The 18,138-nt window shown below is 42.5% G+C and overlaps 1 protein-coding gene across 4 annotated transcripts in view; it reads right to left on the minus strand.

Annotated features, from left to right (window-relative positions):
• Nucleotides 1–9,242, minus strand: part of LOC138738634 (immunoglobulin superfamily member 3-like) — a 43,483-nt gene extending 34,241 nt beyond the window's left edge. For 3 of the 4 annotated variants that reach the window (XR_011341638.1, XM_069889223.1, XM_069889226.1), the window contains exon 1: nt 8,778–9,242. Coding sequence is in view for 3 of the 4 variants with exons in the window: in XM_069889223.1 (XP_069745324.1) it covers nt 8,778–8,838 (61 nt within the window). In the remaining variant the exon portion in view is untranslated. The remainder of the gene's footprint in view (nt 1–8,777) is intronic. The other variant, XM_069889222.1, reaches the window with a different exon arrangement.
• Nucleotides 9,243–18,138: the final 8,896 nt, after the last annotated feature.

An 18,138-nucleotide genomic window follows, 5' to 3' on the forward strand; every position in this document is an offset into this window, starting at 1 on the left:
GTGAAAAGCTCCAGCTCTGTTAATCTTGCCTCATTAGACACATTCTCCAATCCAAACTAATCTCCTCTGCACCCTCATCTAAGCATCCACATCTTTCATGTTATTAAGCGACCAGAACGGAACACAATATTCTAAGGGTGGTCTCACCAGAGAGTTATAGAGCTGCAACATTACCTCACGGATCTTGAACTCCTGACTAATGAAGCCCAGCATACTATAGGCCTTCTTAACTATCCTATCACCCTGCACAGCAACCTTGAGAGATCAATGGATTTGGATCCCAAGGTCCCTCTGTTCTTCCACTCTGTTAAGAATCCTGCCATTAACCATGTACTCCACTTTAAGTTTTCTTCCAAAACACATCACTTCATACTTATCCAGATTGAACTCCAACTGCCACATTTCCTCCCAACACTGCATCCTGTCCATATCCTATTTTAATCTATGATAATCTTCTAAACTATCCACAACACCTTCAATCTTCATGTCACCTGCAAACTTACTGACTCATCCCTCTACTTCTTCGTCCAGGTCATTTATAAAGATCACAAACAGCTGGGGTCCCAGAACAGATCTCTGTGGAATTCCACTAATCACTGACCTCCAGGCAGAATACTTTCATCTGCCACTACCTCTGTTTTCTGCAGGCAAATCAATTCTGAATCCATGGAGCCCATGCCTCAAGACTTTCTGAATGAGTCTACCATGAGTCTCAAATGCAAATGCCTTACTTAAATCCACATACTCCACATCTACCCTAACCGCATCAATTCCTATTGTTACTTCCTCAAAAAAGCTCAATTAGTCTCACGGCCCATGGCCTGCCCCTCAGAAAACCATGCTGGCTGTCCCTAAGAAAACTATGCTTCTGTAAATACTTGTAAATCCTGTCCCTAAAAATCCTTTCAACTCTTGCCAACTCCTGACACAAGACTCACTGGCCTATAATTCCAAAGATTCATCCTATTACTTTTTTCTTAAACAAGGGGACAACATTTTCCATTCTCCAATTCTCTGTGGCCAGGGAGGACACAAAGATCATTGCCAATACCCACAGCAATCTCTTTCCTGACTTCCTGCAGTAACCTGAGGTATATCGTAACTGGTATCAGGGATTTATTAGTCCAAATGTTTTTTAAGAAGATCCAGAACTTAACCTCAACATGCTTCAGTGGATGAACTTGCTCTATACTGGCCTCACATTGACAAGGTCCCTCTCTCTGCTGAACACTGATGCAAAGCATTCAGCTTGGACCTCCAGTACCTCCTCTGCCTCCTTTATCCTTAAGCAGCCCTACCTTCACTCTCGTCATCCTTCTGTTCTTCAGATATGAAATAGAACACCTTAGCGCAATGGGCCATGGCTCATTGGAGGGCAACAGCGTGTTGCCATGTGGGTCTTTAAAAATGTGAAATAAAATACTTTAAATTAGATAAACAAAATGCATTACTTATGGAGCTGCCTTTGACTTGAAAATATGGTGCAGTCTTTGCCTCTAGTAAGCCTTGGCACGTTAGGCTGGGAGCCAGGTGGGCCTTCAGCCGAAAAAAGGTTGAGAATTTGGGTTTTCCTTTATCTTATTTGCCAAGTCCTTCTTGTGACCTCTTCTAGCTTTCCTAAGTCCTTTCTTAAGTTCCTTGGGAACGGCCGTCAAGACATTTTAGAATATTAAATGCGCTATATAATGCAAGTTTTATCAGCACAGCTTAATGCTTCCGCAGTCAATGGGAATATTGCACGTGACATTTTGTCCTCCTTTCTCAGATAGCAATTTGATAAATTGAGCCAGTAATTCTTGACTTCTCACTGTGACCTATTCCTACCTGACCTTTGTTCATTAGGAAATGCAACCAGAAAGATTTTATGAAACTGCTCCTGCTAAAGTTTAATGATGTATTAAAGCTGGTTTAATGACTGTCCTTATTCATGCTTTAAAAGTTCTTGTCCCCGAAGAGAAATTCAAAAAGAATACTTGAACATTTTGCAGCCAGTAGAATTGTATAGAAAATAAAGCAGAAAGAAGAGAATGACAAAAAAAATCATGAGGAATTCTGATTCTGTGAATAAGGATTAGTTATGTTCTCTGACTAGGGGCAGAGGATCTTCAACTTAAAATAGTTAATTATCACTGAGGTTGGCTGGTGATTGGAATTTTTTGCCTCTTGAGTCCAAGTAACTGTAGGACAAATGTACCAATAAGGGAACAATATAAAAGTCAGTGAATTAAAGTGAGATCCAGAAATATGGAGGATTAGGTGTGGTGAGAGGCTGGAAGTTGTGGTGGTTGGTGAGTAGGGCCAGTATTAGGTTCGATTGCTTTGATAAGGAGGTAAAGAATGGAGAGAACCTTGTGGCAAATACCAGACTATAGAATTAGTCCATCAGATTTCTAAGTTCAGCACCAATAAACTGTTGTTCCAGAGATTTCTTCTGGTTCCAGTAAAGAAAACATTTGTTCATCTGAGCACATAAGCAGAATTAACAGGATACATGACAGAGGTGGTCTCCAAAATGGGCTCTGGAGAAGGAATCAGAAATTGGATCCAACTGCTCTACACAAACATCAGTAGCTCAGTTCAAACTTCCCCATCACATCTGGAATATGTCTTGTTTGTTGCGGCATGGAACCCTTTGTCGAATCCATCAGGAAGGAGAGGGTTGTTCAAAGATTGTGGAGGCACCCAGTTCAAAGCCTCTTTGTGCACAGATGATGTCATCACCTTTGGTTCAAATCCATGGTCGATCTGCAGAGTGATCAGCATCTGCAACCAGTTTGTGATGGTATCATGAGTCAGAATAAACCGCAAGAAAGACTCTTCGGTAACTGGCTTGACCATTCCCCATCACCGTCAGGTCTGATCACCTGAAGTTGCTAGCATCTGGTCCAGAGAGGCTGAGGCATATAACAAAAAAATGCCAAGATTCACCAGAAATTGGGACTGTGGGAGTAGCACTCCCTCTCAATAACCTGGAAGACATTTGGCAGGTGGTGTGAGGAGTCATCTTTCCTTTACAGTCAGAATATTACCCCCAACACATTGTGCTCTTGATGGGGTAGAGATGGTCACCCACATTTTTACACACTGTGAATCTACTAAGAGGTTCTGAAGAAGAGTCCTAGACTTGGTTCTTCCCACACAGTTACGCAATGGATTACTCTGATATATGGTCTGTTCCCATAGACACACACATGGACATCAATTCAGTGGCAGACACCCTTCAGTCACTATGAAACTTCCCGCACAATAAGAAGTCTGTATAGGAATGTTGCTAATGGGCACATTCCAGACTGCAGGAATATGTCTTATGGTTTCTCCAAAGCCCAGTGCAGCCATTGCAAAGGCTTTGTGCAGGACCAGAGTCTAGAAGGGAAACCCCTCAAATAACAGAAGTGTATTTCACTTTTGAGTGGGGGGGCACATGAGTGGCAATGGCATTATGTACAAAAGAGAAGTGCTAACACTAGAGGACTTTTGCACTGTTTCCTTCGTATACACATTTTTATTATGAATAAAGTTTATTTCTGAAATAAGCAGAGGCTTGGCAGGACTTGAGAGGCAGAGAGGGCAGGATTGCTAGTTAGCAATAGCAAATTTATTGTAAATCCTGCTCCACCCAGCCCATAATAAGGCAGCTTTAAAAAACACACATTTGAGCTGGCCTCCTTCACCCTTTGAACGGCATTGATCACTAAGCTCTGAGAAAGTTGACAGCAGTCTACACAGAAACAATGCTGTCAGGTACCAACAAATTTCAAGAAGGAGATGGATGTTCACATTACTGTTTACATTTAATCCATTGCATGGATTAAACAAAAGCACTGAAATCTTCAACAAGTGCAGTCTAGGTCCCACACATGCAGAACTACACAGCCTGTGGCAATCGCATTCAAAGTATATGCATCACATCCGGCCCTATATGGGACATGCAAACAGTCACATCAGGTGTGTAAAGTGGAATGGCACTGACAAATCCAATGAGTGAAAGGCTTTTATCCATGCCATAACTTTTTCTGATTTAGGTAAATGATTGGTTGAAAGAATTTCTCCTTTATCGTGCACACAACTCATCATCTTATCATAATTGAATATTGTCAGATTATTGAAGCAGCAGAAACATGAAGGTAGACAGAGGAAAACAGTTGCAAGAGATGTATATGATTAATGTGGCCGACCATTTTTTAACAACATCATCAGATGCATCTGACGTGATGAGTCAGGCCTCTAATAAGCTTCCAACCTAGTTCCAGGCCTCTGACAGTAGTCCCTTTTAAATCGCAGCACCTGGGTAGCCCTTCTGGGACCCGAGTGCGATTACTGGGGCAAAGGTGCTGGAAGCACCTTTTAAATTGCAGGGAGATGGGAGATCTACCCATTAAATCGCCAACTTGGCAATTTAAGCCCCCGCAATGACATGTCACGTACTCATCGGAAGTACCATCGGATGTTTGGATGCTGGCTGCCCAGTGACGCACGCACGCAAGTCTGACGTCACTGGAGTAAGCAGTTTGAATGTTTTTGTTTTCGAATTGCCTGGGGATGCGACCTAGGTAAGTTTAACTGGGTCCACTGAGGTAGGTCAGGAACCCATTTGGATTCCGATGGGGTTCACCGGGACAGATCCTTTCTAACTGCTGCATAACTGGGGCACTAACCGAGCAAATTGCCCAGTTAACCCCATTTTACACGGCAGTTTGAAAGGGCCTAGAGAGTATCTAGCTGCTTCACTGTGAGATGAGCAAGAACCTTGATCATTCTGTTTCTGTGGAGAAACCCTAGCCTTTGATCTGCCTTCACAGTGGAATGACCCAGATCTCATGGATGTCCATGACTGCACATTTAATTACAAGTTTAATTACATGCTTTCTTGGGTTTTTTTAAAGGTTTATTACAAGTGACAGAGATAGTGTAGCTGAGGGAGATTAGCCTTCAACACTAAAAAAAGTGGAGGAAATGCAAAGGTCATGCAGCCTATTCCTGTACCACAGGGCGACACAGTTAATGCAACACTGTACAGCACCAGAGACCTAGGGTTGAATCTGGCGTTGTCAGTAAGGAGTTTATACATCTTCCCCATGTCTGCGTGAGTTTCCTTCGGGTGCTCCGGTTTCCTCCCACCCTTCAAAATGTACCAGGTTGTTATCGAATTAGGGTGTAATTGCATAGAATGGGCTCATAGGTCGAAAGGGCCTGTTACTGTGCTAAATTTAAATATTACATTTTCTTATGGTGTCATGGACTTAATTTTAGCTTGACAGTTAACGTAAGGTTTTCTATCACAGTAAAAACACACCAAGCCACTATACATCCAATAGATCCAACAGATCTTTAAATATTAGCCTTGAAATTACATTCCATCATTAATCAGCAAGTAATGTTGATTGACCATATTTTTATTCAAATCATGATGTTTAACAATTTAGCGATTCTGATGCAGAGTACTGATGGTTTGTTTGGTTATAAACTGCAAAGTGGAAATCTTAGTACAGTAATCACTGTTGTCAGTACTTCAAAATCTTATCATGGCCTTGAAATGGTTCTCCATGTATTTGTGTTATGTTGGAACATTGAATCAGTTTTGGTTTAGAAACCACTATCTCAGAGTAGATAGGTTCTACTTGCTTGGTTAATCATGTATGATTGAATGTGACTTCCTGCAACCCAGACTTGCACTGGTCTTCATCTTCCAAAATTCTATTGATTCTGGAGTGTTTCCAACATACAGTAGGGAGCAACGTAATCCCATTCTTTCAGAAAGGTGGGAGAGAGAAAAGAGAACCACAGACCAATTAGTGACACATCCACATATAGAAGAGAAAATAGAATCATCTGTTATTTTATTTGAAAGTAAAAATAGAAATCAACATAAATAATGAGACATAGAAATCATTTTTGAACCTATCAGTTACAAAATATTTCAGATTATATTCTGTTGAATAAATAATGTGAATTTTTAGCAAGTCTTCTAGAAAGAAACTACTCAAGAAGCTATAAAACAACTTGAAGTACATGAGACTGGTTAGCAGGGGACCGAGAAGAGCAGTGAAGATATACTTTTTAGACTGGGAGCTGGTGACCAGTAAATTGCTGCAGGGATGAGTGTTAGAGTTCCACTTGTTCACAATCTCTAACAGTGACCGAAAGGAGATATCCAATGTAATACAGCCAGATTCACAGAGGATATGGACAGGCTATGTGAATGAATGAGGGCATGGCAATGTGGAATTGTGATGCGGAAAAGTTTGAGGGCACTTGCTTTGGTAGAACAGATGAAAAAGTGGAGTATTTTTAAAATCCTTTTTCGGCAAGATTGAGAATGACGTGGTTCCACTTCATTTCTGAGGAGTCCATGTTACCCAGGCAAGATTTCCTCCAATGTGGGGTTCTCAACAAATCAGAAACTTTTCTGCTTAGTAGGATTTAGTTGTTACACATTTGGTGAAGGAAGCTTAAATAAATGGTATGTCTGAAATGATAAGGATTGAAGTGATTTGATTCCTTAATGAAAACTTTAATCAGAGACAGTAAACATATATAGATGATTGTATTCAAGGTATTGACTTTGCACATGCCATTTATGCAACAAATATTGCCAACAAATATGTTTTAGTCCAATTGGCAGGTGCACTGGAAAGAAAAAGGATCCGAATCAGAATGCTTCCCTCATCCACCTATCGCCTCCTGCCTATGGACCTATGCTCTCCCTCTGCCCATCTCCCCACCACTTTGTTCCGGTGCCTGCCTACATTTTGCTCATAACTTGATCACAGGCTCAAGCCCAAAGTTACCTTTGCAATATAGAGTACCATCTTTGACCTGCTGGATTTCATTGGCATTGTTTTTTAACAAGTTCTAAATCTTTCCTCTGCTGACCCCTTGGTGAGGACTAGTTTGTGTTCTCCTGATTTACCCCATCTAGAGTCCGCAATCAGTTCATTTGTTTTGCTAAAATTGAGGGCACGGTGGTTGTTGTCACTCAACTAGCTGATCTAATTCACTCTTGTATGCTTCCTATTTGTAGCCTGTAATTCTGCCGTCGACCGTGGTGTCATCGCCAAATTTGTAGGTAGCACTTGAATCGGGCCTAGCCACACAGTCATCTGTGTATAGTGAGTAGAACAGTGGGCTAAGCACACATCCTTGGGGTGTGCCTGTATTGATTCATTTGAGATATATTAAGAATAGCTGGAGAAAAAAGTAGGGACCATTCAGAACAAAGGAGCTATAAGGTATGGATAAGATCCTAAATTAATACTTTTCACAGTAGTTGAATTGAGTAAAAGTGTCGGTGAAAATCTAGCGCAGGTCTCCTAAATAAAAAGAAGGTACTCAATGCCTTGACAGGCTTAAAGATACATAAATCCCAAGCTGCTATGGGAGTCAAGGGAAGAGATTGCTGTGGCAATTTTAAATCTCTACTGTACCCAAGTGGTCCTGGGAACTTATGCCCCTTAAGCCTATTGAGAACCCCTTCTTTTGAGATCTGCACTAGATTTTCACCTCCCCCTTCAATAGAGTCACAGCATAGAAAAGGTCCTTCAGCCCAACTTATCTGATCTGACCAAGTTGACATTCTGGGCTAGTCCCACCTCCTGAATTTTGTCCATATCCTTCTAAACTCCCTCTATTCAAATACCTGTCCAAATTCAACTTTCCAACTACAAAGTCTGTTTTCTTTAACATAACATAATCTGCATTTTCAAAAAAAGGCAGAAGGGAAAAGCCTGGTAACTATAGATCTGTGAGACCCAAAATTACTGGAAAAAGAATGAAAGATAGGATTAATGAAAGGTAAGAAACTAATCAGAGCCAGCCAATATGGATTAGTCAAGGGCAGATCCTGTCCAAACAATTTGATTAAATTATCTGAAAAAAAGTAACAAAATGTATCAAGGAGGGCAGGGATATTATTTATGTGGACTTTAGTAAAGCCTTGACAAGGATGATTGGTTGAAAAGGTCAGAACCCAGTAGGAAATCAAGAGTTGTATGGCAATTGGAAGTCTGCAGCAAGCGCTGAGACCCTTGCTGTTTATAATACATGTGAATAACGTGGGTGGATACAAATGTGAGAAGGCAAGATTGGCAAATTTACAGGTGACACAAAGATGTTGTACCAAATGTACCAAGTCACCCAGACAGGCTGGAGGTGGTCAAAGTGCCCAGTGGAAAACTCAGAAGTCACAACAAACATTTTGAAAGCTTGCTGACTTAATGCATGATTTAAAAAAAAGTTCACTCTTTTGCCTGTCCATTGTTGCTGTCAGACTTGTTGAATTTTTTTTTAACCGTGTTCAGGTTTTTTTGGACACATAATCACATATTGAATTCCGGGAGATGCTTTTGATTAAAATGAGGCAATTCAGACAGTCGCAGTCCCATGAAGTGAGACGAGCACTCCCCAATTCCACTCCCCAAGGAGGGCATGTGGAAAACCCCTTGGTGGGCTCACGATCTCACCGAAGGCTCGGCGACGTGACCAGCCCGAGATTTACAACTCGGGTCAACTGTGCCGACAGAGTGTAAAGTCCACGCTCCTTCGGCGTCGCGACGAGACTCAGGGACATGAAAGGTGTGGCGACGAGAACAAGCCTGCTTTGCTCGGAAACATTTAGTCATGAACACGGCCACGTTTACTCCTGGCTGCCCCGACTTTCGGATCTCCCGTGCTCGGTTCGAAAAAGGTGCGGATTTCGGAACCGTCATTTTCCGGCTGCCCTCGGCGTGACTGGGACACGGCCCCGCCAATGAAGGGCGGCGAAGGGACCCACTACTCACCCAAGGAGAGAAGCAAGGGCAGTGCGAGAAGCGTCAACCACGTCCGCTGGGACCGCTCCATCTCACTCGCGGCGACTCAGCTGGCAGAGGGAAGTTCCCGAAAGAAGCGGCAGACTCGAAACCGCCTTCTCTAGGAGAAGCAAAAGGTTCCAACCGAGAAGCGGCTGCAGCCCGACGCTCCGCAGAAATCGGGCCGCCTGCAAGGTGCAGAGGCTGGGGCACCTGATGAACCGAAGGGACACTCCTTCAGGGTTTGAATGGTGCGGTGACGTTTGTCAGCGTGAAACTTCTGAAATGGGCCTGGCTCCAAGGTGGCAGATATTTACTCTCTGGTGTGACCATTTTCTGTCAGGAAGTCAGCAATTAGGTGGTGGGAAAGTAAGGAGAGTGATGTATGAGAGAGAGAGAGAGATCCAGCAGAGTACAGGATACACATTAAACCTCAGCCAGATTACTCCATCGACAGCCTCTCCCAGTTTATTCTCTCAACCCAATCTCTGCCAAAAGCAAAAAAAAAATATTTTGTTGCTCAGATGAAAAATTGTCAACCTGAAACATTCCTTGCAAACATGTAGAGGGCGATTCTATGCTATCACAGTTTCCCCTGCTGAGTGTACCCAGCATGTTATCTAAATATTTAGCTAATTTTGGTGGATTTAAACAGATTATATTCAGTCCACAGGGGGAATGGAATTTCCCACTGCCTGTTTAATTTACAGTTGTGCAAAAGTTCGAACAAGGGGATTTTTAAGTAAACAATACTTCCTTAAAGTGTGGTAAATAATTTTACACGAGGTTGGAAGATTACAGCAATTATAATGTAACTGCAAACTCTAGGATTCCCTTCCTGACCTTCCCATTGAAAATACTGCAGATGCAGGAATCTTGAGTGAACAAGAAGCTTGTTCTCATGTGTAGCCTTACCTACAATGGCTGGATCCATGAGATGTTGTCTCATCAAGAATAAAAAAGAAGAAAGACGAAGACAACTGAGAGGATGGTTGGAGCTCAAGAGATGGTCTGGTGTGAGCTGGTCAGCTGATCCATGCTGATGAGAGAATCAGGTTAATGCCCTTTCCAGGAGTCTAACGCTCACCTCCACCAGTCTCTCTAGGATGGCCACAGCAACAAACTCCTTGGGAGGACAAAGAATCCAGAACATTGTCAGGAGGACAGTGAAGGATATGAGCAAAAGGACCCTGTTTACCTGGAACCTCTTCGTCTGGAAGGTCTTGATGCAAATTTGAGGTGAAGGACATCTACTGCCTCCAGGATATCGTGGATCTTCAAGGCCCTGGCAGCTGTGCCACACCTTCAATAATCCTGCAGGTGAAGCACAGCCACAGCCCACCTGGTCAAAATCAGACAGGTCAGCCCAATCTCAGATAGACTTCATCTTCATCTCAAAGGCCGTAATGGTCAGAACCCTTGACGTTATGCATTGGTGTTTTCTGTTCAGATGCATGATCAGTCCCCAGCTGGTCTCAGTCTTCATCAGGCACCAGGGTGAACTAGAAGAAGAGTGAGGCAATACTCGTCGATAACTGGTTTGACTGCTCCACCATCCCCTTCACAATTAGATTTGACTACCAGAAGGTATTGAAGATCTCGTTTGGAGGGGCCTAAACATCCATCAAAAAATGGTCAGAGCAGATTGCAAAGGTCCACCAGAAGTTGAGTTTCTAGGTGTAGTGCTCCTTCTGAATAACAGGAATGAACATGATCATCAGGTATGAGGTGCTCTCAGTACTGCTGTACGTGGTGAAGGTGTGGCCTATCCCAGTCTTCTGCTTCATATGGGGATCAAAGATGGAAAGAGTCTGAAGGGTCACCATGTACAAGTCATCAGACCACAAAGACAAGGGTCTACCCAGTGTGGCTTTCATGCTGATGACTACCTTCGTGTGTGGCTGCATAGAAGCTGTATGTGGAATCAAGTACAAGGGCACCAAGTGCTGCTATGTGCTGAGGTTCTACCCATCCCAGGTGTTGCAAAGGATAGGGCTGGCCACATTGCCATGTAATGTTTCAGTCAAGCTGGACTTTGCCATACATATATCCTTCATGGAAAGGTTTTTTTTTACAGACAAACACCTTTAACCACAAAGCCATTAGGAATATCCTGCAGACACTGAGAGATGAGGACTTGATGGACATGGTGGGGTGATGCTCTGAGCAAACCATCCAGTCATCTGGTGGAATGCATCATTGCCAGGGGTCACAAACAAGCCCCAGGACTTGGCCTGGCTGGTGATGAGAGAAGCCCTCCTCAACAGATCCTTCCTCCATTATTGGATCATCACCCACTATGCATGTTGTCCCTGAGATGACTGCAGTGGGTGAGACAGTTGCCCATCTCTTTGCAGATTGAAAATTCACTAAGAGTGTGTGGAGAAGGATGCAAGGGTCCTTGATGTGGTTCAAACCCAGCCACATTGTGACAGAGCACTCTGATTTACAGGTGGTTCCCAGGTTGCACACAGAGACAGACATCAAGAGCTGCTACAAGACTATCAGGTCAATTAAAGATGCCAATAAACCTACCCAAACTGGATGGTCTTTCAGCACACAGTCGGTGCAGGATCATTGCTCACTGGTACATTCCAATATATGCTGAGTGATGCATTGAGGCTTGTTGCAGCCAAAGCGAGTTGCTGTGGGGAAGGAGCACAGTTAACACTCGTTCCATTATCGGGCATTGGGGGCTGAGACCAAGGGGAAGCCCCTCAAACAACAGTGGGGAGGTGGTAATGACAAGGTGCCACAATGGTGTCACTGCTGGTAAATAGGAAATGAATACAGTGATGGAAATGCATGGATACAAAACTAAGGGCGCAAAGAGACTTTGAACAATTTATTTTTGTGAATAAATTGTATTTTTGAAAAAAAAAGAAACTAGGGGACTCGACAGGTCAGGCATCATCCATGGCTAGAAATGGTTCAATCAATGCTTTGTGTTGTGTCCCTTTGTTGAGACTAAAGTTGGAATGGGAGATATCAAGTAACATAGCATTCTCCTAGTTGCTACAAACTAAATAATGGGTTATGTTCCTGGTCTTTCAGCTAACAATCTCATGGATGACGCATTCACCTTCCTCAAGACAACAGTAACTCCGTGACGGAAAGGTCAATTACCTACACAAGAAATCCTACTGCCACAAACAGCAAAGTTCCCTCTGCTCGATCACTATTTTCTGCTGAGCAAATAGACTCTCTCCTCCTCTCCTCTCCTATAAAGTAATCTGCATTTGATATAATTTTAATGGGGCACAGTCCAGGTCAGGAAATTAAAACTCAAAATTGCTTCTATTTCTGTTGTTGAAACTAAATTAAATCCTTGCCAAATGCATGCAAACAACTTGAGTGTGTCAGCATTTCCAAATGGTTTTTGAGACAAAATTCGTATATAAATACCTTCTCTCTGGAAACTATTATGGATATTATCTCTGCCAATTATCAAAAGCCATGAAAGTTCCGACACCTGACTCTCCTCACTGTCACACTGCTGCTCTGGTCTCACAGCTGATGCATGTAAGAACAGCTTCTCTTGGGGAATGATGGGATGCTGCAATCAAGCTCTGGATTGTGCACACAATTTCCTTTAATGACGCAAAGTTCCACCCCTGTTATTGTAGATGCAGTCAGCCACCCTTCCTTCAATCCCCGAAACAAACATAGAACTGTACAGCACAGGTCAGCCCACATGTACCCACTGAACTTGAAGTCCAAATTAAACTAAAACTCTCCTGCTTGCATGTGATCCATATCCCTCTATTCTCTGCCTATTCATGCGTCGACCTAGAAACTTCTTAATACCTGTACTACTATTGAATCTGCTTCTACCACTTCTGACAACCTGCTCCAAGCACCTGCCACTCTGTGTAAAAAAATAAATCGCTCCTCACATCTCTTTTAACCTTTCTCCACCCATCTTAAATACATGTCCACTAGTGCGTGACATATTTACCTTGGGATAAAAATTCTAGCTGTCTGCGCCTCTCATCATTTTATAAACTTTTATCAGGCTCCCCTCAGCCTCTGACACGCCAAAGAAAAAGCCAGGTTTGGCCAACTCTCACATACTTAAAGTGAATCTTTCCCTTCCTGTTGAGAGTTTTTGAGATCTACAGGAACAAATCAATAGTACATCACAGTATCTAAAAACATGTACCACTTACAACTCACATTCTCTGAATGGCTGGGGGAGAGCCCAGCCAAGCTGCTAGGCTCATTGGAGGGAAAGAAATAAGGCTTTACCTGGGGCTGGCTGTCCTAGTCGTTCAGAGCTGGTTTATGACATGATGCTCGTGAAATATCGTTCAAATTCATTGCCAAGTATTTTCTTGCATGACAACATCTGATGTGCTACATTACTTACTTAACCGTGGTTCGTTTGCCCTTGCAATTGGAGTATCCACTGAGAAATCCATTGGTGGCAAGTGTGCTGAGTTGGAACAATCAGAGCAATTAAAGGATGCAAGAAAGTGAGAACCCAAACACAAGAGAAGGAAGTATGGATGGGAAGGTTGAAAATGATTCATGATGGAAACCTCTAAATTGTTTAGTTACCATTGCTTCCCAACCTTAGAAACCAATGATATTAAAGTAAGGATTTACCCCTGCATCACACATGCCAGAAAATTTCATGCAGGGTAGCTTTGGCCAATAATTAATGTTCACACATGGATCTCTTTGTGAAGGCAGTATTTTGCAAGCAAGAGATTAGATGGGCATGGACATGAATGGAAATACAGTTTGATAGATGTCAATTCTATTTCCACTTCCCACTCCCTGACACTTGCTGCAAAACAGGCAACCCCCTATGGACATCGTTTAGACTGCTCTCGTGTATATTGTCACACGAACATTGCCATAACGTGGAAAAAGATTGTGATATTTCATATCCCCAATATTATTTTTTTAAAGGATTAAAAGATAATAACAGAATCGAAATGGCCCACGGTACGGGCTGAAGGAAAGAGGAGATGTCTTTGTGGAACGTTTGACAGTTTCATCTTGATCCTGGGGTGAATTTTAAATAAAATACTTCCATCAATTTTTAAACATAAATATTATGTGCTATTGGTGGACTGTAAAGAACAAAAGAATTCACCTCAAGAGGTGCCCTTGAATTTATTAGTCATACTGAACTTTTATTATATTACTAGTGTAACATCCTAAAATCTAGTTTACAGATGATTCAGCACCCAACTTGGTTACAGTCAGTATTTGATGTCCCCTGTATTTAACAGACCTGATACAACATTAGGAAGAATTAAATAAAACAAGAGAAAAAAAAATGTGAAGTAGAAATTAGAAAATATTGCTATTCAAATGGAACTGGGTATCGTGTATTCCACCGGAAATTCATCTCCTCCATTCAGAGCTCCCACTCTGGTCTTTACGTGGGAGAACCCAAATGCAGATGTGGCAACTGCTTTGAAGGTCACCAGAGTTGGGGCCACTCTGGGCGTCCAGTCTGTGTGAAAGTCTCAAGGGCCAAATATTGACTGCCTATGGCTTTCCATGGATGTTGTGTGACCTGCTGAGTTCCTCCAGCACTTTTGTGTATGATCTCCTGAATTTCAAGTTCAAGTTCAACTATATTGTCAGAGTAGATACATTGTATCACATATAGCCCCGAGATTCTCTTTCCTAGGCGCCCGGCAGAATTTCTACTTATCAGTAGTGTACTCAAGTAAAAGATGCATATACATTCTCTAATGAGGTCTGGGACTCCATTTTATTAATACTACCTCCCTTTGTGCATGACACTGTTGCAATTTAAAATACGCATGACTAAAGTTAAATTATCTCATTTTTATCCAGATATAAATCCTATATGTGGCATATGTAAAATTGATGATGCCTCTTTGTTTCACATGTTTGGACTTGCCCTGTGTTATGGACTCTGGACAATTTTATTTTCAGATCAGGGACAGGACTGAACCTACGGTGGGGGAAAGAGAGGGGATTGTGTGCTGCTTTGAAGAGCTGAAACAGCGCTAGGAAAACTGACAGCTGTCAGAAGCGGGAAAGCCATGTGCTGGAAGCCAGTGGGCTCACAGAGAGTGCACTGGGAGAGCTGAAGGCATTTGTTGGGACAGTTTAAGAGCCCAAATCACTGAGTTTTGAACAGGTTAGTCGGTTCGTTGGAGGGCAGCCAGTCAGATCGTTGGCCTGGGTGTGCGAGCTCACCCGGCAGCTTCAGCAAACAAGAGGCTGAGTTGCTTCATTCACGGGTGCTAGCACTGCTATTCAAAACTGTCTGTCTGTGTGCTCACCTTCAGTGGGAGAAAGGAGACTGAGCTATTTTGTCTGCGGGTGCCAGGACTGTTGTCCTGACAGCAGTTGTGTCACTAATATTATGTGTGTGTTTGTGTCCGTCCAACCTTGGCTTCCCCAGTCCCCTTCCAAGAGGAGGACTTTGTGTGACAGGAGTCACTTGACAACCCAAGACAGGGTGTTTAGAGGGGAAGACGTGTGTGACAGAAGGTCACTTGCTAACCTTAGGTGAGCTTTGGAGGCGTGAACCTCGTGTAGTGACTAGGAAGTCACTGGGTGAAAATTCCCGTGGGAAGAAATCAAAGGTGGTTGTTGCCACATTCCAAACTCAGGAAAGTCATAAGTCTACAGTGATCACGGCCATCTGTCTCCACGCCCAACTAAAAGATCAGTGTGCAACCAAAGCCTGGAGACCAGACTCTGCGAGCTGTTCCTTTTTGAGTGACAGACTTGACGTGACTGACTTGAGGTTATGCTTTGGGAGTTTTCTTTTGGGGCACATACACTTTGTAAATATCTGTTGTTAATGTAGAGTTGCCATAAAGGCTTATGTTTGGGGGTTAAGTTTATGAGGTAATTCTATTATTGCTAATTTGTTAATAAATTTTCTGTTAAACCTAATCCATCTGTTAATGTGTCTCTCAATTGCTTCTGGTGAGGCATAAAACCTAGCCTAGAAAGATTTTGGAAAGATATTTTTCAAACATTATCAGCAATTCTCAAGTTCAAATTGGAACCTTGCCTTTTTAATTGCTCTATTCAGATCATTTCAAATGTTGATGTATTACTGACTTCAATTCAAAACCAAATTTTATCTTTTACTTCATTGTTAGACGGACGTGCAATTTTGATTAAATGGAAAGACAATACTCCACCTATACACACACACAATGGTTAAGTGATATTATGTCTTGTTTAAGTTTAGAAAAAAATTAGATATGCCATTAAAGATGTGGGGGATCCAACTCTCAGGACAAGAATAAATTTAAGAGAGTTGTTAACTCAGCCTGCGACATCACAGACACCAGACTTCACTCCATCGAGGATATCTACATGAGGCGGTGTCTTAAAAAAAAAAGCAGCCTCTCTCTTCAAAGACCCCCCACCACCCTGACCATGCCCTCTTCACTCTGCTACCATCGGGGTAAAGGTACTGGAGCCTAAAGACTCAGCAGCACATAGACAACTTCTTCCCCACTGCCATCAGATTCCTGAATAATCAATGAACCAAAGACACTGCCTTACTTTCCGTGCCTTATAATTGTTTTTTTATTTTATATTTATAGTAATTTTGTACGATGGTTATAATATGTATGTTTGCTCTGTGACGCTGCCTCAAAACACCGAATTTCATGGCTTGTTCATGACAATAAATTCTGATTCTGAATGGTTCAAAGGGTTACTTTCAAAAGACATGGGGCCCATTAATGGACTATTATCATAATCTTAACAATGAGGTTTGTTCTGAAACTTTGGGGTTGTGCTGTCCATTTCCAAGTTGTTGTCACTTGATTCCTATAGGTCAATTTTAAACCTTGCTTTGCGGTAGGGATTTTGAATTAATTTTTTTTGTTTTAGGTTTTTTTTGTGCGTTGTTAAATTTTATTTCTTTAATAGGATTGTGAGGAAAGTTTTTGTAATAATTCCTGTATTTTAAAAAGAAAAAAATTCAGAAACAAAAGAGAGAAATGTAAGCAAACTGTGCAAAAACTATAGAAAAAAAATTAAATATTCAGTAACAAATAATGTGCAGAGTCCTTAAATGAGTCTCTGATTGGGTCTGTGGTTTAGGAGCCTGGTGACGGAGAGTAGTAACTGTTCCTGAACCTGGTGATACAAGCTTTGTGGCAACAATACCTCTTTCCTGATGGCAATCGTGAGAACAGAGACTATCCTGAGTGGATTCTTGATGATCGCTGCTGCTCTCCGAAGGCAGCATTTCACACGGATTATCTCTCAATAGTGGGGAGAGTTTTGCCTGTGATGTACTGAGTGGTGTCCAGTGCCTTTTGCAGGGGTTTCTGCTTAGAGGTAATGGAACCCCCATAATGGCTGTGATGCAGCACTTTACACAAGTGTGGGAGCTTGTCAAGGTTTCAGATGTCAGACCAAACCTCGACAAACTCCTGAGAAATTAGAGGCACTGACATGCTTTCTTCAAAAGGACATTACAGGGACACAATCCTTGATCTGGAGCTCTTGGGGGATAGTGTGTACCGAATTTTGGATTTTTCTGGATTTCGGAAAGCCAGATTTAAGCCCACCTGAATTGTGCTGCTGTATCCACCCCCACCCCATTCCAGTCACGCTGCCAGTCTCCCCCCCCACCTCGCCTGCCTGACTCGCGCTGGTGGTCTCCCCCACCTGCCCGACTCATGCTGCCAGTCTCTTGCCCGACCGACTCGTGCTGCCGTCTCTCTCCCCACTTGCCAGATTTTGGAGCTTTCTGGATTTTAGATGTTCAGATAAAGGGTTGTGTATCTGTAGTATGTTGGGTCCAGGAAAGGTCTTCTGAGATAGTGACTCCAGAAATTTAAATTTGCTCACTCTCTTCACCTCTGATTCCCCCCAATGATCACTGGACTGCACACCTCTGGTTTTCCCTTCCTAAATGGATAATCAGTCTCTTAGTTTTAGTAACATTGAATGCAAGATTGTTGTTAAAACGCCAATCAACCAAGTTTTCAATCTTCCTCTTCATGGCCACTTTTTTTACATCCCTCTATTATGGTATTGTCAATAAATTTGTCATTGATGATGTTGTTGTACTGAGCCACGCAGTCGTGGGTGTATAGCGAGTAGAGCAGGGGGGCTAAGCCTGCAGCCTTGTGGTGCTCTGGTACTGATGGTGGTGATGTTCTTACCAACTTGGAGTCTGGAGGCAAGGAAATCCAGGATCCAATTATACAGTGGGATTTTGAGGCCCAGGTGTTTGCTGATCAGTTTTGAGGGGAGGATGGTGTTGAATGCTGAACTGTAGTTGATAAAGAGCAACCTGATGTATGCATATTTAAAGTTCAGGTGTTCCAGGGTGAGATAGACCTGTTGTTGCAGTAGGCAAAGTGGAACAGATGTA

This window comes from Narcine bancroftii, chromosome 7 (genome assembly GCF_036971445.1).
Source record: "Narcine bancroftii isolate sNarBan1 chromosome 7, sNarBan1.hap1, whole genome shotgun sequence".
NCBI classification, from domain to species: Eukaryota; Metazoa; Chordata; class Chondrichthyes; order Torpediniformes; family Narcinidae; genus Narcine; species Narcine bancroftii.